The sequence below is a fragment of the Triturus cristatus genome, chromosome 2_2 (genome assembly GCF_964204655.1).
Source record: "Triturus cristatus chromosome 2_2, aTriCri1.1, whole genome shotgun sequence".
Taxonomy (NCBI): domain Eukaryota; kingdom Metazoa; phylum Chordata; class Amphibia; order Caudata; family Salamandridae; genus Triturus; species Triturus cristatus.
This window is the reverse complement of record NC_140582.1, coordinates 989,209,968-989,237,724: the sequence shown is the minus strand read 5'-3', so window position 1 is coordinate 989,237,724 and position 27,757 is coordinate 989,209,968. Positions and strand designations below refer to the sequence as shown.

The following is a 27,757-nucleotide window of genomic DNA, read 5'->3' as shown; positions in this document are numbered from 1 at the left end:
ATGGAACTTACGATAAGCGATTGGCCTGAGAGACTGACCTTTTCACCCAGTCCATTGTCAGCATTAAGTGGGTAAATGACGAAATGTCTGGTAAAATCTGCAGACAAAGCTTTTGGGTAGCATACGTAGGTAGATGTAGCGTGCAAAGGAGCCCACAAAATGATATAAAAAGGAGCACCCACAGATATCGACGGACTACCTCGCCGTCTGTATGTAGGTTAACAGGCAGTGCAGGTTTTCCCCAAGAGCTGGGAGCTCTTGTCTTCCTTTGCTTAAAATGTCTTGCTCTGCTTTGCTTGAAGTATCTTATTCTATTTTACCTATATGAAATGTCATGTTATGTTTAACCATTGTTCTCTTTACTTTTGCATTTAAAAGATTTTGTATTGTAATTGCAGGAATGCTTGCTCTAAGAGTACACGTGAGTGTTCCTAGGTAACATTTTCCTTGGTGTAACTTGTTTCTCATGATGCATTTATAGATGTGTTTTCTCTCTCTCTCTGTCAGTACATTAATTGAGATACAGAGAATATTATGACAGCTGTATGATTATCTGGATTCTGTATTTTGTACTTTATGTCTCTATTCTGCGGTTTCTTTGAAGTTGCATCTTCTCATTAAACTGCCATTGTATTCTGCCTCCAATTCCATGTCTCATATGTCTGTTTTCTTCATTTTTGGAGCAAGCGTTCCTAGGCACCCCGGCTCAAATTAAGGTGCCCCTTTTGTCCCTGACTCACTCTCCTGCTCAGTTCTGTGGTGGCTCCCGGGGATCTGGGGACCGCCCCTAGCTTCCTTGACCCGTAATAGATCTTCCCTCCAACAGCCTCTCTTGCAAGTCCTGTATTGTTGGTTTGTTGCCCCTGCCCCCCTTTCCACTGCCCTCCATAGTCTGTTGTGCTTCCACGGCCCTTCCTGCCTGCTCAGTGTGGTTAAATTGTTGCCTTTGCACCCTCCTACCTGCCTTCAATTTTCAGAGTCCGTGCCCCTGGCCTCTGCCTCTCAACAGTATCCTAATGAACAACTAGATTGCTAACATTCTATATTTATTACAAAAGTGTGGAACGCCTGACATCATCTTGATGTAATCAAAACTGTAATACCTAGAGCATTTCCTTTAGAAATTACATATATGAGAGGGTCTTATTGGCATCAAAATTATGGTTAGTGCTCTAAAAGACTAAAATAAGGACATATTTTCTGAGTTTTCAAATAGCGACAAAGCACTTTTAAATTATTTGTTATCTTTATGTTTTTTTATCCAGTTGACCACTTGATTAAATGTTGCACTTAGGGGAGAGGATGTGGTGTTACTTCCAGAACTGCAGACTTTGCAACTGGGGAACCAGGTTGCAGTTTCTGCTTCAGCTCGACATTCTGTGATTCTGGTCAAATCACTTAGTCTCCCCATGTCTACAACCAAAATGAATTTGTTCTTGTGTGATGTAACCAATGCTCATGTAAAGCACTCCAATACCTGACAAGTCTGCACTATATAACACTGCAAAAACACAAAATAATAAGTGTTTTGCACACTTCTGTCATTGGGCTATATTTGGGCTACATCTGGGTGATTTTGGGCTACATTTGGGCTCTTTTGTCTCCGGTGGCCATCTTGGGAGATTTATTTGTTATGAAGTTTCCTAATTTCCTCATGTACTGCAGTCTCCTCAGTAGGAAATGCTTTCAGTTTTTTACTTTGATTCCATCATGAAGGTATTCAGATATGTCACACATTTGCCATAAATTCTGAATGTTAGCACTCTAGTTGCTCATTAGATCACTGTAGTAAAACTACTGCACCATGGAAGTCTGCTCCTGGTATTAAAAGTGCATGTTTCAGTCTGCATGTCAGAATTTTTTAATGAAATAGAAGAGGATTTGAGAAGTCACTCAAAATGTGCCCTCATTTTCTTTCTTCAGCATTAATCATAATTTCTATGGCAAAATGAACCTCCTCATTGTGTTCCTTTTTAAATTAAATGTTTTAAGTGTTACCAGTTTATTCCAATCAAGATGGCTTCAGGTGTGCCATACTTTTGTCATAATGAAAACAGTAAGCGCTCTAGTTGTTTTTAAGAACATTCTGGGACATTCTGTCATTGGGCTATACTTGGGCTACATCTGGGTGATATTTGGGCTACATTTGGGCTCTTTTGTCTCTGGTGGCCATCTTGGGAGACTTATTTGTTATGAAGTTTCCTAATTTCCTCATTTACTGCAGTCTCCTCAGTAGGAAATACTTTCAGTTTTTTACTTTGATTCCATCAAGAAGGCATTCAGATGTGTCACACATTTGCCATAAATTCAGAATGTTAGCACTCTTTTTGCTCATTAGATCACTGTAGTAAAGCTACTGCTCACCAGGGAAAACTGCTGCTGGTATTGAAAGTGCATGTTTCAGTCTGCATGTCAGAATTTTTTAATGAAATAGAAGAGGATTTGAGAAGTCACTCAAAATGTGCCCTAATTTTTCTTTCTGCAGCACTAATCATACTTTTTATGGAAAAATGAACCCCCTCATTTTGTTCCTTTTTAAATTAAATGTTTTAAGAGTTACCACTTTAATCCAAGCAAGATGGCTTCAGGTGTGCCATACCTTTATCATAAGTAGGACTGTTAGCGCTCTAGTAGTTCTTTGGAACACTCTGGGAAGCTGCAGTAGAACACAAAGGAATCAACTGACAGTCTCTGCCCTTGTTGGATGTACATGTTTTACTGAGAATGTCAGACTTCATTCTCACATGACTGAGAAAGATAATGTGAATTTACAGAAAATAAGCTCTCAGTTTAGCCTATAGATCACCTTCCAAACCTCTGTGGTAAAAGCATGAGAAAATATTTTTCTCTCAATCATGATATCCCAGCAGAAGGCTTTTTCACATGGTGAAATCACCTTAGAACATACCACAATTCCTAAAATGAGTATGGTACCATCAACAAATGATTTATAATGTAACTAAAGTCTTAAAACCTTCTATTAACTGCAATGCTTTTTAATGAGGTGCTATCATGTATATTGGTCCCAAGATGGCTGCCAACACTTCTTGGATGAAGTGCTGACAGCCAATCAGATCTCAGGATGAGATGTGTGGTTAGGCTCCGCCCACATATATATATGCTTTTAAATGCTATTTTCTCAGGAAATACTGAACAGATTTACACCAGACCTGCAAAAGGCACTTCCTTGACCTTATGGCTACCTCTCTGCCCAATTTCAAGTAATTCTGTTCAGCCGTTCGGGCTGTAGCTGTGTCTAAAGGTCCTATGGAAAAATGCATGGGGAAAATGCGTATTGGGACCCCCTTTTTTCTCGGCCCCTGCTTGACGAATCCCCCCGAGACTTTCAGGGTAGGAGCGTAGCGTAGCGCCCCACCTATTTTGAAAATTTCGCGAGGATTCGTCGACCGGCGCCAAAGTTATTCCAAATAGAATGTTGCGGATTTCCTATGGAAACAGGGTCCTAACGATAACTACCTACTGGCGACCGCCAGTAGGTAATATATATATATATATATACATATATATATATATATATATATATATATATATAAACACATATTACCTATGGGCGGTCGCCAGTAGGTAGTTATAGTTAGGACCTTGTTTCTATTCAAAAAGCGTTTTTTCTTTTCCGAATAGCTTTGGTGCTGGTTGACGAATCATAGGAAACTTTAGACTACAGCCAGAACTGCTGAATGGAATTACACAAAATTTGGCAAAAAGGTAGCCCTTGGTTCTGAAATAGACCTTTTTTTTAAATGGTGTGAATCCGTTCAGTAGTTGCTGAGAAATTCAAAAAATAAGAGTCGAAAAATCCATTTCCCATAGGAAACTTTATGAAAGATACAGCCGAAACTACTGAACGGATTTACCCCAAATTTCACAAAAAGGTACTGCTTGGCTCAGAAAGCGACCTTTTTAAATATGGTGTCAATCCGTTCAGTAGTTGCTGAGAAAATCAAAAATAAAAGTTTCGATATTTAGAGGCATGATGGATCCGCGCAACTTCCCCATCACGAGCTTCATTCTAATTGGCTGTCAACACTTCAAACTAGGAAGTGTTGGCAGCCCATCTTGTGCCTGACCCTGACCCAGACCCCCTAGGCCTGCTTAGGGTGTCCCACAAGGACCCCCATGGCCCAAAAAAGCATTTAAAAAGAAAAAAAAAAGAAAATTGCGAGATGCACGGAGGATCCGGCAGCAAAAATAAAAAAAAACAAAGCGCGGACTTCCGCGCTTCGTTATTAATTAGCCCCCGGGTGGGCCAAGTCCCGGGGGCATATCTAAAATATATTTGCTGGGGTCCAGGGGGACCCCCGCAGCCCCGGGGACCGCCACCCTCAGGGCTTTCTATAAATATTTAGTGGGGTCACACAGCCCCTCGCAGCACCGGGGACCACCACCCCCCGGGGCTTTTATTTTAAATGGGTGGGTGGCCTCCAAGGCCCCCCCAAGCCCCAGGGTCCGCCACCCCGGAGCTTTCTTTACATATTTGTGGGGGGGGGCTCAAGGCTCCCCGCAGCCCCGGGGACCACCACCCCCGGGGCTTCTTTAAAAAAAAAAAATACCTGTGTGGGAGGGCTCAAGCCCCCCACACACCCCAGGGACCGCCACCTCCCTGGGGCCCCAAGCATGCAAATTTGGGGGTCCGTTATGGACCCCTGAGCCCCGGGGACCACCACCTCCCAGGGCTTTGCTAATGTTGGGAGGTGGCCCGCGTGGCCCCCCTCCTGGAGCCAGTGATGGCCCTGGGGACCACCACCCCCAGGGCCGGCTCCTGCAGTGTCCTAGGGTGCCCACCCCTGGGACACTGCTGTTTGCAATGACAGGGCGGGAACCTCGCGACTTTTCCACACGGGGAGCAGCATCTTAGCAGCTCCCCGTGTGAAAAAGCAATGCTGGCTCCCGCAGGAGGCGGGGAGCCAGCGGGACCGTGGGGGAATTGGTAACTCCCCCATGGTCCCCACCGAAAGGCAGGGCCCCGGGGGATGCGGTCCCCGGGGCCATTAGTGGCCCGGGAGGGGGGCCACGCGGCCCCCCCATTATAATTTTTTTATAAACACTGAAAGGCCGGCCCCAGGGGATGGTGTCCCCGGGGCCATAAATGGCCTGAGGAGGGAGGCTACGCAGCCCCCCTCCTATAATTTAAATTAAAAACAAACCTGACCTGGGCCCGATTATGGCTTCGGAAGGGGGGCCCCATCCAATTTAAAAAAAAGAAATAGGGGTCAGGCCCTGGGGGATGGGGTCCCCAGGGCCAATAAAAAACGAAAGGAAGGGGGCCACACAGCCCCCTTCCTAACTTTTTTTTTTTAAAAGACAGGCAACGCACCGGAGGCCCCACCCCCTCCCTGCAGCACTCTGCAAATGTGCCCCCTGGCGCGATGTAAGATGGGGAACTAATTCCCATTGGGGGTCCCTTTGCATTTGCAAAGTGGTGTAAAAAGGGGTGTGGCCTCTGAACACCTCTCTGCAATGCAGCTCCCTGGCGCATACTGGAGGTACCTGGTGGGCTAGTTGGCCCCCAGGGACCCTCAGGATTGAAGAGGAATTAATTCCCCAACTTAAAACGCGCCACAGGGCGTGTTTGCACACATGTCACCTCAGGCCCCCCCCCCTTCCTTCATCACTGTGCAAACGCGCCCCCTGGCGAGTTGTAAGTTGGGGAGTTAATTGCCCTTGATTATAAAGGGTCCCTGGGGGCCAACTAGCCCCCCAGGGATCTCCAGTATGCGCCATGGAGCTGCGTTGCAGAGAGGTGCTCAGAGGCCACGCCCCTTTTTACACCTCTCTGCAACGCAGCTCTGTGACACTTACTGGAGGTACCTGGTGGGATACTTGGACCCCAGGGATCCTCAGGATTCAAGGGGACTTTATCCCCCAACTTAAAACACGCCACAGGTAGATATATATATATATATATATAATCCCTGGCCTCTACCACCCAAAAATACACTGCATTTACATTCTTTAGTCAATCCCACGTGGCCTTGCCTGCACCCCGTACTGCAACCCCCGGGTCATAAAGCAACAAACAAACAAAATGAAGACAATAAAAAAGGAACACAACTAGTGGTGCCTGCCTGCCTCAAACAACAAACATTTTGCAACGTACTGGAATGAACATACTTGATTTGCTCCCAGAACGTTAAAACGTCTTGACTGGAATGTGCAGCAGAGGTTGGAGACAAATGATGAGTGGTGCTTTCTCTCTAAACTCCAAAACCAAAGTGACCAAGGGCTCAACAAAGTGCAAGAAGAGGTCTTCAAGACAGGAAGAGGAAGTGTATACTCTACATACAGAAGCCTACCTCTCTACCTCTCTCTCTCTTGCTCTGAAAACAAAAACATTAAATTAAAAGAATGCATTTTGCCCGACAAAAATGACCTGAATGGTTCACTTGGGTAAAAAATCGACTCAATGTTCATGTTAATTTTAAAAGTGCCTGTGTTAAAGGACTGCTGCACGTATTTATGCACATTGTGTTGATCACTTTATTTCTGCCTTCCTGCTATAGGATATTACCCAAACGGAAATCTTATTTACATAATGTAGCGTAATGGCAGAATATCAGGCTTTCCAAAATGCAAAGTGCCAACGATTCAAAGAGTAAATGCTGGCCTAAAGAAAATGATCCGCAGTCCTACAGACTATTATCAATTGCTTTTTGCTGGTGAAATGGATTTTGGTACTATATCAATTGGCATTTCACTACAGGATGCTGGGGTCTAAAAACACTATACAAGTCTGCTTGGAATTTGATGAGAGTCCTGTACGGTTGTTTTAGGGAAATACAGAAGATTTTATAACATAGCCATTGCAGCTCTGCAAGAATCATCACGATCTCCTCTTGAATTACCTTACTGGCTTCTTTGTATCCCCAGAACAGCTGCTTTTACTAGCCCTCCAGTACCTTAAGAACCATCTCAAGAATATGGTGAGTGAGCACTTTCCTGTGCATAACACCCAGTGGTATTATTCCTCACTAGGCAAAGAATGTCGTTTTTCCTCGCGTATATGTATGTAGGTATGTTGTATTTGTCCAGCGCAAGCATGGCCAAAAGGCCTTAAAGAGTGGTGCACGAATAATGGCAAAGACACAGTCAACGAGTGATTGGAGCGGTAGCATGGCTCTGAATGTGAAAGTGGACTGGTCGACAAGCTTGCCAGAATATTAGTCTTTCATATGTTTTTAATATTCATGTTTTCCTGGAAGTACTTCTCAACCACGTAAAGAGGCACTCCTGATGCTGAATGATATGTTTGTGTCAAAGGGGGACATCTCTCGAATATAGCTAACACCAGCGCCATCTTCAGGCTTCACTGTTTTACCCTTTTGAAGTGTGTCTAGATTCTCATCATGGCCAGCAGAGGAAGCCTTCACCATCCATACAGGAATCTTGCAATATGAGTGGGACTGTACTAGAAGGAAGGCCTGCTAAGCTGTTAAGTCAATATAGATGCATTCACCAAGTGAACAATGTTCTAGTTGGCTGACTAAGGCACTCACTGAATGATGGTGATGATGAAAATAGGGAAGGGAGGGCAAATGTGGGTGTATTTTATGCATTAGAGAGGATTCTTTAATCAATTTTAACCTTGCTTGAGAAATCCACTGCCCATTCTGATCATGTGCTGGGTGTACTATCTCCAAATTTAAAGGGAGTGCAGCAGCTTAATTCTGCCAGTTCTTGTTTAGGAAAGGCTGGATAGTGTAATGATCTCAAATCTCAGGCAAGTCAGACTAATATAAGGGGGATAGAAATGGGGACCCAGGTGGGGATTGGGAAGGTTTGGGGCCTACTTTCTCAGTGCTGCCCAGGGATAGCCCTATGCTTGTTAATGTGGTTCCAACCCAGAAGATCACGAATCCGCTGACCATCCACACGTCATTATAGAGGGAAATATAAATGTATTAGTGCCTAAGAATACTCCGCCGGTGTATTCTATTTTACAAAAGCTGATGTTCAGTTGTTAAACAATCCACGGTCTAGTCAGATGTTGTTCCCTCTGGGGAGGCTGTTCCTCAGGCAGAAACTATGGCTCAAAAACATGGAGGGAGAATAAGAAGAGGACCTGGCATATAATAAAACGCAAGCCAAAAAAACTGCAGTTTCCGACTCTATTTGAGGATCCCATTGATCTCCCCCTTACCCTAGACAGGCAAGGAGTCCAAGCCCGCCGGGTTCCTGGTTGGTCAGAATCCTGGGTACCCAGAGGTAAATTCTCTCCCTCCACCTATTATGAAAGATGAACTAGTAGGGAAGGGTTTAGGACCAGAAAAAGGGCACGAGGTGTTGGGAGTAGTGGGTCATATTGGGGGGATGTGCTGTAATGGGAGAATCGCAAAATAATGCTAAATCAGGTTTCTGAGCTTCAGAAAATAAAGATAAACCCAGACTCTGAGAATATGGTAGTAAAGACAAATGAAGCTCTGTCAGAGGTAGGGCAGGCTGGGGATGGCTTTCTCTCAAACCCTACTGGTGGGGATACTCTCCCTGTATGGTTAGATCCCAACCATGGGAGGTTTTATGAAGGCGGGCCTATCTTTACCTCCCCTATAGGACAAATGCCAGAGCCAGGGTCTGAGTTAAGGCTGAATGATAGGGTACGTGCTGGACATGGGTCAGGACAAGTAGTGAACACCTTGGTTTTTGCGTCATTATTTGATAGAGAACTGGGCCCACTTAATAGAAGTTTCCTTTTGGAGCTTGTTAGACCTGGTACCATTGGTGTGAGTCTCCCTTCCATTTTTTACTGATTGCCTCCTCTGTCTTTGATATATTTTGCTGGTTTAGATGCTTTGGGCACTGTGCCACTGCTATCCAGTGCCACAGTGCAAGTGCTCCCTATGTTAAATTAATGTATTGATTACTAACTCCATGATTGGCTTATTTGATTTACTTGTCAGACCTTGGTATGGTGCACAATGTGTGCCCAGGGCCTGTAAATCAAATGCTGCTGGTGGGCTTGCAGCACCGGTTGTGCCACCCACAGAAGCTGCCTGTAAAGTGTGTCTCAGGCCTGCCATTGTAGAGCCTGTGTGCAGTCTAGTACTGCCATGTCAACTTGGTAAGTTCACCCACTTGCCAGTCCCTAAACCTTACCTTTTCTTCATATCAGACACCACTAAGGTAGGCTCAAGGGCAGGGTGCATTGTAAGTATAAGGTAGGACATGCCCTGGTGTGTGGGGCATGTCCTAATAGTGAATTACAGCCATTTTCGTTTTTCACTATTGCAAGGCTACCAGTCCCCATAGACCAGAATGTGCAGTTTGATTATAACACCTTATAATCCTAACTGACGCAGGGAACATGGTAGAAATTCAAGTTTAGTATGCCTGAACTCAGAATGATAAAATACATCTTTTATTGAAGTAGGTTTTAACATTCTGTGTTCGAAAATACCACTTTTAGAATGTAGGTATTTTCTCACCTAACCATCCTCATGCCTCTGCTAGCTTGTGTATTGTGTGTCTGGTTTTGTGAGTGACAGGGGCTGGGGGATTCCAGGAGTGGTGGGTGGAGTAGCACCTGGGTCTGAATAGGGCTGTGCCTGCCTTTCACAATGCTGGTTCCACCCCCTGTGGTGTGTCTGAGGACCCTGGCCCACCCTGCCAAAGGAAAGAAGGAGTCCTGTAAACAAAGTGCTCCATGACTGCACAGAACTGGTTTGGACTAGGTACAGGCCCCTCTGCCTTCATAGGACAAAGGATTTAGAAGTATACATATGGGAACCCAGACCCCAAGACTTTAGATCACTTTTGGAACACCAAGATGAACCTCTGCCAACCAGAAGAACCAAGGAAGCTGTAGGAGTTGGACTGCCCCCTGCCAGTGTGCTGTGTTGCTGGGTTGGCCGACAGTGGTGTCTTCAGTGCCAAGAAGAGGAGAAAGGAACTTTCAAAGAAATTTCATCATCTTGCAGAATATTACTCCAAGGGCTTGAACTTGTGCTTGCCTCCTGCTGAAGTCTCAGGGACAAAAGACTTCACCACCAGCTCCCCTCTGAATTTCCTTGCTTGGAATTATGTCTGCACAAGCCTGCATGTCGGTGGGAGCTGGATACGCGACTCAACGAGAAGAAGCGTGTTGCAACTGTGGCCATCGTATCGCCGGAAAAGCGTGTCGCCGCCGCAGAGGTCGCCGCCGCATCACCAGAGAAGTGTGCCTTCTTCAAAGCTTTTACCCGACGCATCACTGGAGAAGCGTGTCGCAGAGGTCGCCGTCACATCATGCGAGAAGTGCGTCACAGGGCCTGTCGTGGCTCCAAAGTTAAAGAGTTCACCGCTCGACCGCCGGGCGTGCACGCATTGCTTTCATGTCGTCGCATCAAGGGCGCCATCTTATCGCATCGCACCCGATTGTCGCATCGCATCAAGGCGCCATCTTGTTGCATCGTAACCGGAACGCAGTACGAGAATCAACGCATCACCTCCTCTCCGGTAAGGACCAAGACGCATCCCCTACTCTGCGCATCGTCTCCCCCGAAGCAAGGGACCGATGCATCTCCATCTCTGCGAACCTTTTGTTTGTTTTGGGTTACGCATCCTGGTACTTTTCCCCGACTTAGAAGCAAGGGTTCCTATTTGGTCAAAGGTACCTACCTCTGCCAACTAGAGACCCCCAGTTCTATTATGTGAAATCGAAGATCTAAGATTTTATTGAGTAAATATATTGACTGGGTATTTTTAGAACCAAGAAGTGAACCCCCACTTTCCAGAGTAACTTCCAGTTCTGGAATAATCGAAATGCTAGTATTGGCTAATGTAGATCTTTTTAGAAAAAATGGGATTGATGTTTTTCCATTTAAGGAGCCAGTTTTGTCCCTAGTGAGTCCCATTGGAAGGATTAACAGGACATTGGTGTAGTGTTATCCAATGCTAAGGGGGGCTGTTAATTTGAAAGACATTAATATCTCGGTTGGTAGTACTTCCAGGAAAAGAGTGATTAACATGGTGAGGCCCACGGTTCAAAGTATCACGGAACATGGAGGAGGGGAAGAGGTGGACCAGTGGAGTTGGGTAGGTGGCTCGTTGAATGCTTCGAAAGAAGATAAAAAAAATCCCTATGTTGCGGAGGTAGCCCTCAGAAAAAGGTTTTGTCCTGGAATATGGCTGGGTTGGAAAATCCCAGCTCAAAGCTAGACACCCTCATGCAACATGATCCAATGATAATCTGCCTACAGGAAACATGGAGCTGCGCAGATTTTAATTTTGAGAATTTCTTTGTGTTCTGTTGTGCAGCAAAACATTCAGCAAAAGGTCATTCAAGTGGTGGTGTAGCTATTCTACTTAGTTGCAGGATATGTTGGAAATCCCTGGTTTTCTCCCATCCGTCTAATCTGTGTATGGACATGAAACTTAAGCTAGGTAATGGGAGGCTTGGTCAGCACCCGTCCCTTTTACTGGCAGATGTATATATTCCTCCTGGGAGGATGTCTGGTTCTCTGGCTGAATCCAGTTTTACTTTTATCCATAAAATTAGTATTTCAGAAGAATGCTCAATGATATTGGTGGTGGGAGATTTCAATGCAAAAATGTCAAACTGTTCCTCCCTGTTTTTCCATAACCAGGAGCTGGAGAATGTATGGACCATCGCTGAGCCAATGTTGCCTGACCATATTAGGTCAGATAAGCGAGGGCTGATTTTTTTGCATTATTTGAGAATGAATGATCTTGTTATTTTAAAAGGGAGAGTCCAAGAGGATTCCCCAGCCTCCATTCCTTTCCACGCTTCTCGGGGCAGTCACTTATTGACTATATGATAGTATTTTACCCGCTTTTTGGTGCCTGCTCCCAATTTAAGTTATTGGGGACAACTTGAGTTACCACAGTATTTTATCAGAGGAAGTCAGTTTGGAGCTTAAGTCCTTGGAGCCCTGGAATTCTAGAGACAATAGTAATACGTATAATGAAACAAATGAGCGCACTTTTTGGTCTGATAAATGCATTATATGCTTAGGGAGACTGGTAGAAAACATGTGCTGTGGTCGCATACAGGAAAATCCCATCTCCTGGTTTGAAAAAATCCTGCTCTTATTTATATCTTGTGGAAGGAAAAAACAGGTCAGGGGCACTGAGCAACCTGCGGTTCGTTCGGGGGGGGGCTTAAAAAAGTTAAATCAGGAGATAAATGCCCTAGTAAGGGAACTATTTAAGCAATCTTCTTTGATTAGGCAAAGGGGAATTAGTAGATTAAAGCAGATAAGAAAGAGAATGCAGGAGTCTAAACGTAGAAAGGTGGAGGACTCAAACCGGATTAAACTAAGAGAGGTTGCACAGTCTGGTGACTTGAGAAAAGATTGGGCTCTAATAGCCAAATATTGTGACAGCAGAGTTTAGGCAAAAGCCATTTAAATATCTGATGCAGAATGGACCCAATACATCTCACAGTAATGTTTAAATATACAAGAACTAATGTGAAGAACTTGGCTGTGGTATGGTGAAGCGGGTCCTTTGTGGACAATATTTAATGCATATTATAATTAAAATTACAGGGTCCTCGTACTATATATTCGAAGATGTTATAGAATGTAATGGTACAATCTGAACTACACCTTCCTAGTTAGTTCGCTCCTTAAAGGATAAAAGGATGAATGGAATTGGTATAGCACTCACACACTTGCACTTTTGATATCATGTATGCTGCTATGTAGACTGCATCGCATAATGAATGTGTTTTGTATCTTTTAGGCTATTGCTTGTATTTTTCCCTGGGGTCCGTCGGAGCAAAGTTCATCTTTTATTTTCTAATAGAAATCGTTACAGGATGTTTGATATTGGTATTTTAATCGCATTTGCACGTTCATTTGTCTTGTTTGCTCTAATGAATTTAGTATGTTCAATGAAATCTCTAACCGTTAAGCCTCTACATATTCCTTGTACTTATATTATGTATAGAATTTTAAGATGTTGTATAATGAAGCTAAAGTTTTTAGAGTATTTAATGGTACAGTTTGACCCAAACTGTATTGTCAGTATTCCAATAGAATGGTGAAATTGGTCTAATATTTGTGTACTTGCACATTTAGTCTTAAAAGCTGCTTGTATCTTGTACCGCTCAACAAAAGTGATGAATTTTTGGTTTTATATGTATTTTTTTTGTTACTGTTATTATAGCTCTGGATGATTTGTTAAATCAGAGCCTTTTATTCGTATATTTTTATGTGGAACTCTTAGGAGCTCCAAATCATAATTACAAAAAATTACATTAAAAGCAGACTAAGGTGCTGCTTTGGGTTTTTACACCTTATGATCTCAACGAGAATGATATGTAAGCCACATTTTTAGGGTAGGTGGGCTCATCATTTCCTAAGACTCTCTCTTTTTTTGTTGCACTACCTGCTAGTTGTAGTTGGGGCTCTCTATGACTAACCACATTTTTCTGTGATTGTAGCTTGAATTAAACATGTTGTTTCACAATAACTGGTATTAATGTCAATTACTAAAATAAGAACAGATATTTGATACATAAAACAAAAAGTTATCTTACGTCCTGGTATATGGAAAAGTTATAAGCTGCTGAAAGCTCTGTGGTTATTCAACTATAAATATCCAAGAATTGAACTGATCATTATAATTATTAATGTCCTATCATTGATTTCAAATTATTTTTATAGGTTTTTTTTCAATAAATTAATACTTGTTTTACACTGTTTCTCTGTTCAAAATAATGCATCACTCCACAATGAACATATAGTATTACTTGTTATGCAAATGCTACGGATGATAACTATGCTGTTTTCTCAAGCAGCTTTCAGTCTCCCAAATAGTTTAGACACTAAGGGGCCGATTACGATGCCGTAGTAAATGACTCCTACCCTTGGTCAGAGCTGTTCCTATGGCATCATGATCAGCAGTTTGGAATCATTTCCAACCGACCCATTTGGATGGAGTCAGTCAGAAATGAATCCAAACTGGATTTCTGAATGGCATGTGACGGGCTCGGAGAGCCCGTCTGCCATTCGGATAACCTCCTGTAATCCCAAGGGCGGCTCATTTAGCCCGAAAGATTACAATGTCGGATTCCGGCAACCTTTCTGTGCCGGCCTTTCCGACACAGAAAGGCATTGATCCCTGTACCCCGAGACAGGCACCTCAAGGTGCCTGCCACGGGATGCAGGGATGAACTTCACCTCTTCTCTTTACAGTGAGAGCATGATGTATGAGGATACAACGTAAACATTTACAACGCATGCCTTTACAACGCAGTTTTTGCATTGCAACATCCATTACAACGCATGATTTTACATCGCATGCCATCACAACACATTTTTAAAAACGACATTTACAATGCATTCCATTACAACGCATACCATTACAACGCATACCATTACAACGCATATTACTTTTAGGGCAAAAGTAGGGTAAGTGTTGGATAGTGTGGGTGTAAAAATTACTATTCCCACTCCAGTGAGTGCAAGAGTAGGGTAAGTGTTGGATAGTGTAGCGGTAAAAATAACTATTCCTACTCTAGTGAGTGCAACAGTAGAGTAAGTGTTGGATAGTGTAGGGGTAAAAATTACTATTCCCACTCCAGTGAGTGCAACAGTAGGGTAAGTGTTGGATAGGGGAGGGGTAAAAATTACTATTCCCCATTACTTACCTTATATTGCAGTGTAATGGCATGAATTGTAGTGACATGCGTTGTAATGACATGCGTTGGAGTGACATGCAATGTAATGGCTGTGTTGTAATAGCATGCGATGTAAAGGATGTTGTGTTGTAATGACTGCATTGTAAAGGTAGTGCGATGTAATGACTGTGTTGTAAAGGTTGTTTCCCTGAGAGCATGCTTTCCGGTCGGAATGCATGCTGCCATTGTAAAGAACAGGAGTGCGACCAAACAGTGTTTGGTCACATCCTGATTGCTGGTTTGGGACAGCCGACAGTAGGTCGGTTGGTCCTAGTAACAAATCGATGTCGGACAGACATCGAAATCGGGCCCTAAGTTTATAATGATAGGGAATTACAACTTGGAAGGGGGGAAACAAAGAGGAGTACACAAGCATATGACTCAAAATAATAGGCTGGTAAATGAACAGAAGGGATTGCTGGGCAGGGAGCGGATCCGAATATGCAAAGCTTTAACACAGACTGAGCTTCTCAACATCCACCAGAAACAATAATGGTCAGGCTATGGGAAAAGTCCAGGCTCGTCAAGATTGTCACCCATCTGGATGAATAATGGTCCTCACATACTATATGTGTCACCCAACCCCATAAATAACACCCACTTGAAAGTTCAATGAGATTAAACAATAGCGTGTAATAGTACCCTTGCCAGGTCAACTTTATGAATGAATAGTGTGAAAGAGTGATTTTACCAGGGGAGCCCTCACGATGCAGCAGATGCCAGTGGCACCACAGCCATGAAACAGTCCTAGCATTGATGTGGTAATAGGTGGTCATCAAGTACTAGAGGTGGGTGCCATCATGCTCTGTAGACGTGTATGTTCTAGTCAATGCTTGGGCACGTTTGATTTTCGTGACCTTTTTGCTAAAGCAATACTGGCAGTGATATAGAAGAGCGTGATGGGAATAGCACACCTAGTAACTCTCCACCTAAAGTAAAAAAGCTGGGGGACTTCACATTTAAACGCCGCCCAGGACCGGTATTTGGAATTTAGAGGTTACCCATATAATCACAGATTGGCTGTCCACAATGAAACTCCTAAATTGACATCAAAGCTAATCAGATGAGTCAGTAATAATCAGTTATTGCACTTAAAAGATGTTGATTGTCTTTTACTGGCCATACTGTGTTACTTTGTCAGGCTAGTGCTTAATTTGTAGAAGAATAAGTGCCACGACCCAAAATATTGATCAGAGGCCCGCGGCCTGCTCTATCAAATGCTCACAGGCAAGGTTGCATAGTTTTGATTACACCTCATACCTCCCTGCCTCTTTACCTCATTCCTGCAGGTTCTATTTCATCCCTGATTTAACCCTTTGTCACTGTTTTTCAGTGTTTCCTTCTTTCACGTTTGTTTGTTTTTATCTCTCTTTTGCTGTGTCACAGTCAATGAGGAAAAATAAGAACGGGTCCAGGTGGCCCCAACGTGCATTCACCGACTCAAATTAAACACCGCCCATATCGTTTCTGATATATTTCATTAGTCCGGGGGAAGATGGCTCGATTAGTCAGTAAGCAAGGGCTGACATAATTTGAGTACATTCTAGCTAAATTCTCCTGAGAAAGGGCTATCGTCTGTGCTCAGGGTCTGTCTTTACACACTCAAATACCTGTGATGTTCGTAATGGTATATGGTAATTAATTTGATTTTATTATGAAATTAAAAAAGAACATTTGCAGTTTAGACCCTAGCTTACAAGAGATGGACTATTACATTTTAGTTTGTGTATAATGCACTCCATTCTTTTCTGATAAATTGGCGTTTAGCAATGCAGAGAGATAGGGAACATTTTTGTTATTAATAATTATAATGGTAGGCATGCGTTTTCTCTTTATCTTTCCTTCTTGAAGAAACAAAACAGATTTGTTGAAAACACTGATTATCGTTATAGGAATTATAGATGAAGGAGAATACATGTAAAATGCAAATATTATGAGGAAAATATAAACATGGAAAAATATAGAAATGTGAGCAAATTAATGATATAAAGTTGTACTGAGATTTACCTTCATTTCACACTTGATTGCTGCCTCTGCAACGATCATAAAAATAAACCATATTAGGCACAGCGCATTTATTTCATTTATATAAATGTATAATTTTTTCAAGAAAGCGTAAGAGGCGAATGGCTTTTTTTCATTAGAACTACCGTTTGTTGTTAGCTTTTTTCAGAATAAGTACTGGGCGCCTGCCCCACGATTGCATTAAAAACAAAGACATTTTGAGCCATATAAAGAAAGTCACTGGCTTTCCAAACCTATTAGATTTCACAATAACAGTGTTAGGTATCCGTCCAAGGAACTGGGAAGGGGTTGAGGGTGGGGGGGTCGCTAGACTGTAATAACACACATCCTGTTGGGAGCAAATTGGAGGAGACCATGAGACCCTGATTTTATGACCTAACTATTCATGCTGTGGATATTAATGCCAATGGAAATGTTATCGTGTGACCAGTGGGATGAGCCAAAGACATTTGAAGCAGCGTTGAAACCAGTAATGGACGATTTGCAAGAGAAAACACCTCATCCAAAATGTCCAAGAAGGTTGACACTGAAACGTCATTGTGCCGCAGATGGGTTGCCCTAGAGGGAAATCTGTCCCTAACCAGAGGGAAACAATATGTTTATGTTGGTAGAGAACATATTCTTGATGCTGGCACTCTTCTCTAAGCCTCGAGAGAGGAGGGGAGGCATAAAGTGGGAAGGGGCGGGTAGGATACTGGGGCAAATATTACGCAGTGTCATTGGATACATTCTGTAATGTGAAATTCTGATAAAACGAATACAATATAATTTTTTTAGTAGCCCGGCACATGTCGCTGATTTACCAATCATACCTGCTTCCCAGTACTATCAAACGTCTTACAGAGATAGCAGCATTTAGGACAAAATATCACCGATGCAGTCTTTATGGCTACCTCTGGAAAGAATCCTGCTCACCATGTTCAAAGCCATCTAGTAATGCAGTTCCTTCAACGTTCAGAAGAACCAGGCTTCAGAACCATCTGAATATTAGTATTTATCAAATCTAAGGTGCCCATCCACCTGGGCAACAAACAGCAGAGTTCAGTGGTTGGCTCACATCCTCCAGGCAAGTGGGCGAGAGAGTGAGTGGGTGAGTAAGAGTGTGTTGAGGATGTAGCCTGACGGCTAGGGTGGTCCGTCTCAAATCTGGGGAACAGGGTTTGAGTCTCGGTAATGACGCTCAACATCCTGTGATTCTGAGCTAATCACTTAATATTCCTGTGCCTAACAAATATGAATGCGTCCTTATGTTAGGTAACTGGTGCTCATGTAAAGCGCTCTGATACCCGATACCTTTGAGTCAAGTTCGCGCTGTATAAAACTCTGGAAAAAAAATTATATATATTATGTAGGCATGTGATGAGTGGGTCTAGTGAGGCTAGAGTAAGGTGTTTATGGAGCACAATGTAATGGAATAAATCGTCTCCAGGGACTTTAATTAGTATTCGTTGTATTACATGCAAATAAATGGAAAGCACATGAGGCATCTATAGTATATGTTAATGTGTTATGCCAATAGTTGTAAAGACTGGTCCTTATCTAACCTAACTAAGGGCTACACAGTCAACAAGAGCCTGCGTGTTGCTTTGCTGGGTCGGCCTGCAGTTGCTGCTTCCGCTTAGGAGAGGAAATGGACTGGACTTTATTTTGTATCCTGCTTGTGAAGTTTCTCCAAGGGTTTTTGTGCGCTTGCCTCCTATTAAGAAGTCTCAGAGCCAGCTAAGACTTCACCTGCAACATCCCTTAATTCCATTTCTGGGAGTTCTGACCTGCCAAATGGTGCCAATTCGAGGTCTGGGCCCTTGGAGGTTGCTCCTGCTGCAAAGATCTGCGTGAAACCATCAAAATTGATGCCTTGGCCTTCCAGTGCCTGTTTCTCCAATACATCACTGCAGTGCGGGAGAAATTTCCACGTACTCCCGCTGTGTGGCTTTGGTAATCGAACAGTGCCTGCCCACGGCCATAGAAACCGCTGCAGGCCGAGTTCAGTGCACCGTGTCTCGGAAGTTTGAGACCACCACACTGACTTAGATACAGGCCCTGCTGTGTGGCTGACAAGATCGAGGTGGACCGCGGCTGAAAAAACCAACGCAGTGCCTGTTTGACACTGCTGCATCGATCTCTAGTGCATCCAGATTTCCACGCATCACACCTGTGCGACAGGTTTCCCTACGCATCGCCTGCAGGCCAGAATCATCTTGGATTTCGACACATTGCTTCCCCCTACAGTCCAGATGTGACGCAACAATTCTCGTGCGTGCAGCAGAACAGATGCATCGCCTCCCCAAGCTCTCAGCAACTGACGCATCACTGTGTTTTCCAACTCTTCTCTCCTCTGTGGCTGTTTTGCCTTGTGGATTTTTATGCATTTCAGATGCTTTGTGTAAAATCACTGCATCCATAGAGTTCTATGGACAGAATTGCTTGAAACCTTTTAAAAGTCATATTTGGAGTTGTGTATGTTGGATTTTTGTTGCTTTGGCCTTGTTTGGTTTAGATGCAGATACTTTATTCTTCTAACCTGGTGTGGTGTCCATTTGCAGTGGTTTCACTGTTTTACTGTGTGTATTATGTGCAAATAGTTTACGCATTGCCTTTGAAATAAGCCTGAAAGCTCGTGCCAAGCTACCTAGGGGGTGAGCAGGGACTATCTGGTTGTGTAACTCCCCTATCCAGACCAGAAGGTGTGGTCCCTACTTGGACAGGGTGCAAGTCGCTGCCAGCTAGAGACCCCCATTTCTAACATTGGTGGTCAGCGCTGAGGATAGGACTTTTGTTTGTACTTCAACATACAGTGATTGGTTTACACTACCACATACTGCTTTTTGGTTTTTCATGTTTAACCATTGAAGTATCCACGCACCATGTCACTGTCTGGTGAACCAGCAAGTGAGGTGGCAAAATTAGAGTTTGAGATTGAGAAGTTGCAGCCTTATAAAGTTGATCAGCTCAAACAGTTTTTCAAGGATTTTGGAGCTCCCATTAGAAGCTCCGCTAGAAAGGAGGAGCTGTTAAATGCACGAGGGACTGGTAGAAAGCAAGAGAAGCTGGGGAGGCTGCTAATGAGAATGTGGATCTGGAGTTACAGAGCCAACAAGTGGATTGTGGAGCTCCAGATCTGCCTGTGGAAGCGTATTCCAGGGCTGGCAGCAGAGTATCATCCAGGGGTTCATCCCAACAGGAGCTGGAGGACAGACGGCAGACCAGAGAGAATGAGAGAGAGCTTGAAAAGCTCAAAATGGAAAGTAAAAACTTGGAATTGGAGAGTGAAAAGTATGAGATTGAGGAAAAGCAAAAAGAGAATGCCCTTGCTCTGGAATAGAGGACCCTTGCTTTGGAGGAAAATGAAATTGCTTTTGACCCATGAGTTAAGTGCAGCCAGTGCAATCTGGGTAGAAGGTTTACATTCCAAAGGATCTGGTAAAGGACTGCAGAAGGGGAAGTGATATTCATGCTTGGTTTTTGGTATATGAGGCAGCACTCCACATCAATGAGGTCCCTAACGCCCAGTGGGGGGGCAGTCTGTAGAAGCACTTTGAGATAGATTGATTCTCAAACTTGGTTGGAATGTGTTTATCAGTTTTGCAGAACACTGGATGGTTGGATAAAGGGCAGCCAGGTAACTGACTATCTATCAAGGGTTGTATAATTTGATTGCATGGGAGCACTTGTATAGTCTTTGTCTTCCAGAGCTACACCAGCATCTGACTGACAGTAGCTGACTGACCCCAGCAAGATTGCTCAGGAAGCGGACGCTGGATGAAAACCAAGGTGAACAAAGGGTTTGCGGGAGACTCCGCCAAGGGTGGCCAGGGCCCCCAGCAGAAGAGTGGGGGGGCAAGGGTAAACAGAGGGAGTTCTCTAAAGAGCCCCAATCTAGTTCCCAGGGTAAAGAGTCCCATCCCCCAGGTGGATCTCGACAAGGAAGCCTGCAGAGAGGGGTCCCCGCAAGTGTTATGCATGCGATCAGGAGGGTCATGTGAGGGGGAATCCCAAGTGTCCCAAGTGGACACCAGCACCCACTGGTGGGCAGTCACGGGGTTGACCAGTGTAGCACTTGGGGAGGAGTTGGTTATAGGTGAAGGGTGGGAGCCACCCGAGATGACCCTTGTTTCACTAGGGTACAGTGAGATAGTCCAAAGGACCCTTGTGCCTGAAAACACTAAGAATTACAGGCAGTGGGTGACCATCAATGGACAGAGGGTGGAGGCTTTGAGAGACACAGGAGCATGTGTGACTACGAAGAATTGTCGCCTGTTGTCTGAGGAGCAGGTGGTCCCCAATCAGTTTCACCAAGTAGTTGCATTGGACAACTCTGAGTGGCAGTACAAGGTGGCACCAGTTCCCTTTGAGTGGGGGGTCTCAGGTTCCTTGAGAGTAGCTGTGAGCTCAACCATGCCTGTTGATTGTCTGATGGCTAATGAAGCGAAGGATCCACGGATTAGGTAGGACGCCAGCCACACTTGGGGATTGGGGGTTTCCTGGGTGGGCATGTGTGATTACTCAGTCAATGGCAGCCAGTAAGGGTGATCAGAAGGACCTGTAGCCTGAAAGAGTGGCCCAGGAACCTGACAGAAAGAGGAGGGGATGGGGGTGTGGTATACCTGCCCAGAAGTTCCCACAGTCCAGGTGGAGCTGGAACCTGAGTGGGATGCCCTGAACCTACATGGGAGCAAGTGGCCGAACTGGGGGACTTACCTGAGCTCATTCATTGTCAGCAAGAAGGGGTTCTTACCAGTGAGGAATTCTACAGGGAGCAGAAGGAATGCCCTTCTCTTGTGGATCTGTGGCAGCAGGCTGCAGACCAGGCAGCTAGCAAGGAGTCTAGATCACACTGTATTTACTGGGATAATGAAGTCCTGCATAGTGAGCCTCTTCCTGACCTCCTGTCTGCCAGGGAGCAAGATGGGTATGGGGTGGGTGTGAACCTCTCTCTTATACTGACCCTCGGACAACAGAGGGACTGTCACCAGTTGCAGCGCAGTTTGCCTCTGTTTTCATTGACCCCAGGATTCACCCACTGGTGTACCCACGATATGGATACTGGAGATAGTCCACCTGCAAAGCCAAAGATTGCAGGTAGACTTACAACTCAAAGCCAGCATTAAGGAAGAAGTTTTCAAGATGCTAGCATTAGGTGTGATAGAGCCCTCCAACAGTCCTTAACCAGCCCAGTAGTCTTGGTCCCAAAGGCTGCTGCACCCAGGGCCTCACCTTAACTGCGGTTCTGTCTGGACTACCGTGGGCTCAACAGCGTCACTAAGACTTACGGTCACCCCATCCCCTGAGCTGAGGAGCTCAAAGCTGGGCTAGGAGCTGCCAAGTTTCTCAGCACTACTAGCTACTCAAACTGCGTAGTGCGGTAGGGAAATGATGTTCGCACTGATTGCACAGTGCTGGATGCTTGTCTGCACTGTGCAATCATTGCAAACAGCATCTTGCACAGTGCAAGCGGTTGTTTTCTGCCGCTAGAGTAGATTTGTACTCGAGCGGCAGCTTTCTCAACGCGGACTGGTAGTTTCTCATCGCGAGCGGTCGCGAGCATATGCGACCACTGGCAATGAGAAACCTGACCTCCCCGTGTTGAGAATCTCGCTGGGAGGTTTATTTTCCACGCTCGCAAATCGGCAACTTGATGTTGCTGATCGCGAACGAGGAAAAAGTCTCGCCAGGATGTTGATTTTGCTCACTTGCGGCCGCCAACTTGACGTTGAGGACCGCGAGCAAGCAAAAAATGCCCGCTACGCGTTTTTGAACTGTGCTATGTGCAATTCGCGTAGCGCAATCTACGCACACTCCGCGAACGTAGCGTAGTACTACGCCCAGGGTTACTGCTTACCTGGATGACATTACAGTGTTCAGTTCTAGTTGGAAGGATCACTTGCATCACCTCTGTGAAGTGTTGAACGCTCTGCAGAAGGCAGGCCTCACTATCAAGGCCAGTAAGTACCAGATAGTGCAGGGGTCTGTGGTGTACTTGGGACACCAGGTAGGAAGCGGCCAGGTGGCACCAATATAACCCAAGATTGATGCAATTCTGGCTTGGGAGCTCCCCAAGAGTAAGGTGAGAGCCTTTTATGATCTCACCGGTTGCTACATGAGATTTGTAAAGGGGTATGGCACAGTAATTAATTTGTAAAATATTAAGTGCAGGTGCTCAAATTTGTTTAGGAGGCCACACCCCTTCCCCCGGCTCCACCCACTTCCTCCACTGGCTCCACCCACGTGTCTCCACCCACATCCTCAACTGCCACTGCTGAAAGCCAGATGTAATACAACATCTGAATTTTCAGCAATGGAGCCTTCCTTAAGTAAGGTTTTGATAGTAGGTTCCCCCAGCCCGAGAACTTTTTGAGAAAAATGTAATCAAAAGTGCACTTAAAGCACAACTTTTGAATACATTGGCTGAAATGACTAATGCACTGAAAGAGGACACCTATAATTACTACTTTATGGGCTCCCATCTTCCTATTATTTATGCCTACGCTCCTAAATAAAATGCCATTAAAATGCCATGCCAGAGCTAACAGGGAAGGTTAAGTGCTGGCAGTGAAGCAAAAGCAATATAGCACATATAGACAGAGGCAGAGAACGGATGAAAACTGAAGAAAGGAGAGAGAGTGTCAGGCAGATTGTACAGGGAAGTAATGCTGGAATCACCGATGGTGCTAATTTTGAATAAAAGAAATCCAGGAGTTTTGTCACAATATTGTTGTGATACACAGGGGTATCTGGGTTAGACAGTTCTTGAAAGATGCTGAAGATATCTCTTATTTAGTCAGACCTGCTCAATACATTTTGTAAATTAAGACTTTTTGGCTCTCCTTGTCGCACTTTGGAGGCCTTACAGGTATCTTTTACAGAAGGGCTATCTTCAGTTAAAATAGTCTTGTGCAACTTGCATTACAGGATAAGACTGGTTTGTTTCAGCACCACATGGAACCATTTTTACTGGATTTAATGCCAAATTTAGTGTTTCTTGTTTTGATTGATTCCAACTCGCAGAGAGCAGTGATGTGTTATGGCATAGATTGTCCAGTAAGGCTTCAGTGCCGTCCTAGTTGAGAAAGTTAGTTGTAACAATATTCTATGTTACCTCAAGCTCGTCTGTGCTGCCATATCTAACACCTGGATGGCATAATTGCATATCTCTTTCTTTCAAACAAATGCAAGCAATTCTACAAACCTGTGTCCTAGTCCATTTGTGTATATCATATGATCTGCCATGAATGGTGCAGGTGTCATCAAGTCAAACCTATAAGGTAGCTGACTTAAGATGTGCTGAGTGCTAATGTCCTATTACTTACCGGTAATCTTCATTACTCCTGGTCCCGTAGGTCCTCGTCCCATTCCTTACAAAGTGGAGATTACTATCTCCGCGACAGAAAAAAAAGAACAGGAGCATGCTGGGATACCTAACCCACTCCCTCCCGCTGGGAGTACATAAGCGGTACCAGCCCAGCATGCAGCCTGAAAATACCAAGCCAACAACAGGAAGGCCGGCCGCCAGGGAGGGAGGGAGGGAAGTAAGGAATGGGACGAGGACCTACGGGACCAGGAGTAATGAAGATTACCGGTAAGTAATAGGACATTACCCCCAGGTCCCTCCCCTCCGGTCCTCGTCCCATTCCTTACAAAGTGGAGAATACCAAAGCAGAGAACCCGGCCTTCCGGAACCCCACCAAAGCCAGGGGCACCCGACCGAGAAAAAACGGCACCCAACCGAAACAGAAGGGAGCCCACAAGAAAACGCAGGTAGGAGGACACAACCAGCAATGCCCCCAACCAAGCTGACAGAGCCGAGACCCCAAAATAAGCAGGGGACGACCAAGAAGGACCGCAAACGAGCACAAGACCAGCCAGGCAAGCCCGAAGGAATCCCCGCACCCAGAGGCAAGCCTCAAGGGAACCCCCAGAGGGGCAGAAAGAAAAACCACCCCCTGAACCACCAGATAAAGGGAGCCCCGGAGAAGCCGAAGCGCCCCAACGGAGCAACCCAGCCAGGAAGGGCAAAGAACCAGTGAGAAAAACCACCAAGGGAGAAGCCCACAGCACCAAGCACCACTAATCAGCCGCTCCAACAGGGACAAAACAGGACAACCAGGCCCAACGCCAAAGGGCGCACGAGAGCAGGCAGAACAGGCAGAGAGGCCAAAGGGCCAGGAAGGAACACAGCAGGGCCAGACAGAAGCGAACCCCCCAGAGCAGGGAAGAAGGCAACCCACAGCCGGACCAACCCACAAAAGACCACACCAAGAGGCGAGGGGAAGGAAGAGGAGAACGAAGAGGCACCCCTAACCCAGAGAAACAATGAACGCAACCAACCACAGGACCAACCCCAACACACCAGGGGAAGCCACCAGCAGAGACGCAAAAACCGAAGAGGGAGGAACCAGACAAGAAAACAGGCAACAACCCCGAACAACAACAGGAAGAAAGGGGCCAAGGAACCCAGACAAGGCCCCCCCCCGCCCCAACCGACCAACAGCTGACAACCGTGGGAAAAAGGAACCGGAGGCACAGAAAACCCACAGAAGGCCCAGGCCAAAAGGCAGGAAAGACAGGCCGCCAACCCCAGCAGAGACACCAGACGGCAGCAGCCAAGGCCGCCACACCCGGAGAAGAAAACCCCGGGCACAGGAACCAGCCAGAGGCCAGGACCGAGGCAACCAAAAGCAGGAGACACAGGGACACAAACCCAGGAACCCACCCAAGCAAGGCCAGGGAGAGAAACAAGCGCAACCCAAGCAGACTCCACACACGGTCAGTGCACAGCCCAGAGAGAACAACCAAGGGCCTAACACAGAACCGGGGACACAAACCCCAGAACCGGGAAGGAGGAACCCCCACCATCCTAGAGCCGACCCACAGGACAGGAGGACACCAAGGAACCACCCAAGGGGAACCCCAAGAAGGGCAAAACAAGAAGGACGAACAAGGAGGCCAACAGCCCAACAACGCAGGTTGTCCAGAAAGACCCCAGAAGCCAAGCGGACAACCAACAAGCCAGCCAGCCCGGAAGACCCCAACACGGAGCATCAGAACCCGAAAGGATAGGCAAAGGGCCAACCGACCCAACCCCAAAAACCCCAACCAAGAAGGGGCCCAGGGAACGGCACCAAAGCAAGCCAAGCCACCAAGAGAGCCACAACCGTCAACCAACACAAAGGCCACAGCGCACCAGCCCGGCGCAAAAGAGCAGCACAGGAAAGGACACAGGACCAACCCAGCATCCAGACCAGCAGGGCCAGAACCACTGGCCATCAAGAGGCCAAAAAGAGGCCCAAAAGCACCAGAGAACGAGCGGCCAGGGAAGAACCCAGGCAGGGACGCAGGCAGCGAGCCCACCAAGGGAGGCCAAAACAAGGACCGTAAGAGAGCAAACGCCACAGAGGCAGAGCCGAGGCCCCAGCCGCACCCCGGAACACCCCAGGCACCCCCAAACCAAAGGAGAGGAGGCCGGAGAAACCAAAGGCGCACAACCCCCGGAGGGAGAGGGAACAGACCCAAAAGGTCAGAAGAAACCACGCAGAGCCAGTAAGAGCAACGGCCAGAGACACCACAGGCCGAAAGCAGACCCACAATAGCGGGAAACGCAGAAGCCCAAGGACAGGCCCACAAGGGGGAAAACCACAGCCCCAGGGCCCAGGCAAAGCCAACCATCAGCACAAGGCCGAAAAGGGAGCGGGGACGCAGCAACGCGTCCCACACAACAGGGGAGGCCGACACCAGACCACAACCGGCAGCCCCACCAACAAAGCCACCGGCCAAGCCTAAGAGAAGGCACGTCGAGGAGGACACCGGGAACGGCACCCCCAAGCAGGAAAGAAGGGCACATGGCAGCCTGAACCCACAGACAGGGAGGGCCACAGAAGCAGCACACCCAAGAAACCAAGGAGCCACCCAGGCAGAAGCCAAGGAAGACCCACAACACCCAGCCACCACAGGAGGCAAATGAGCGGCATCGAGAGGCAAAGGACCCCAAGCCACAAAGAAGATACACAAGAGGGGAAAAGGAAACCACAACAGGAAACCAAACCCCACCAGCCAACCCAGCGCAACACAACACAGCACCAGGCAAGAGGCAATCCGCAACACCAGCCAGAAAGCCCATTAGGGGCCCCACCAGGACAGCCCCGGAGCCAACCGTCAACCAAGGACAAGGCCCAACAGGACAGAGGGGGACACAACATCCCCCTGCTCCCCCCCCCCCCCCCCGGAACCCAAAAAACAGGGAGTCCGGAAGCACCAAGGACCCCGACCCAGGACGCAAGTAGCGACCCAGCCAAACCCAAGCAGGGTCCAGGAGCAGAGGAGTCGCAGACGGGGGAGTAACGGGGGGCGGCAGAGCCACCACCCCGACCCACAACCAGCACAAACCCCACCCACAGAGAACCCGCCGGGGAAGGAGCCCGCCGGGCAGGAGGGCACGCCGGAGGGCAGGACATGAGCGAACGCAAGGGCACTGGCGCGCCCAGCCGCAACACCCAGAATGACCAGGCTCCAGCAGAGACAAAAGGCCACAGGCCAGGAAACCCCACACAGGGAAGCCCAGAGCACCGGCCAGGCACAGGGGGGCAGAAGAAACAAGGCACCCCAAGCACGGGCCACGCCAAAACCCCCGGAAGAACGCAAGGAGCACCCAGCACCAGGAGTCGCAGGCAGGCACCCAGACAAGCACGCACCAGGCCCGAATCCACAAGAACAGGCATGAACCAACAGGGCGGACAGGAGGAAGAAGCCGGGCAACAGGCAACCAAGGTGGACATCCAACCAGGAACCAACCAGGGGGAACAAAAAGCACGCAGGGCAGGAAGGCCGGAAGCCCACAGGCCAGAGGAACGAACCTAGGCCGAACCACACCCAAACACGAAGAAGCCCCCGGGAGCAGACGCGCGCACAGGGGAACGGGTGGACGGCCACAGCACCCGCCAGCCCCGGCACACCCCCAGCAGTGGAAAACAGGAGCCAAGGCCGCAAGCCAGCACCGCAGAAGAGCACAGCACTGGGAAAAAAGAAACCCGCTACACGGCACCCACCAGGGGGAAAGGCCAACACCATCAAACAGAGACCGACCCCCAACTCCAATGA

The 27,757-nt window shown here is 46.6% G+C and overlaps 1 protein-coding gene across 3 annotated transcripts in view; it reads right to left on the bottom strand.

The window, feature by feature from the left end:
• The window catches only part of CLNK (cytokine dependent hematopoietic cell linker), a 1,059,843-nt gene that overhangs the window by 562,399 nt on the left and 469,687 nt on the right, over window positions 1–27,757 (bottom strand). For all 3 annotated transcript variants that reach the window (XM_085642412.1, XM_085642413.1, XM_085642414.1), the window contains one exon: window positions 16,649–16,674. In XM_085642412.1, coding sequence (XP_085498538.1) covers window positions 16,649–16,674 — 26 coding nt within the window. The remainder of the gene's footprint in view (window positions 1–16,648; window positions 16,675–27,757) is intronic.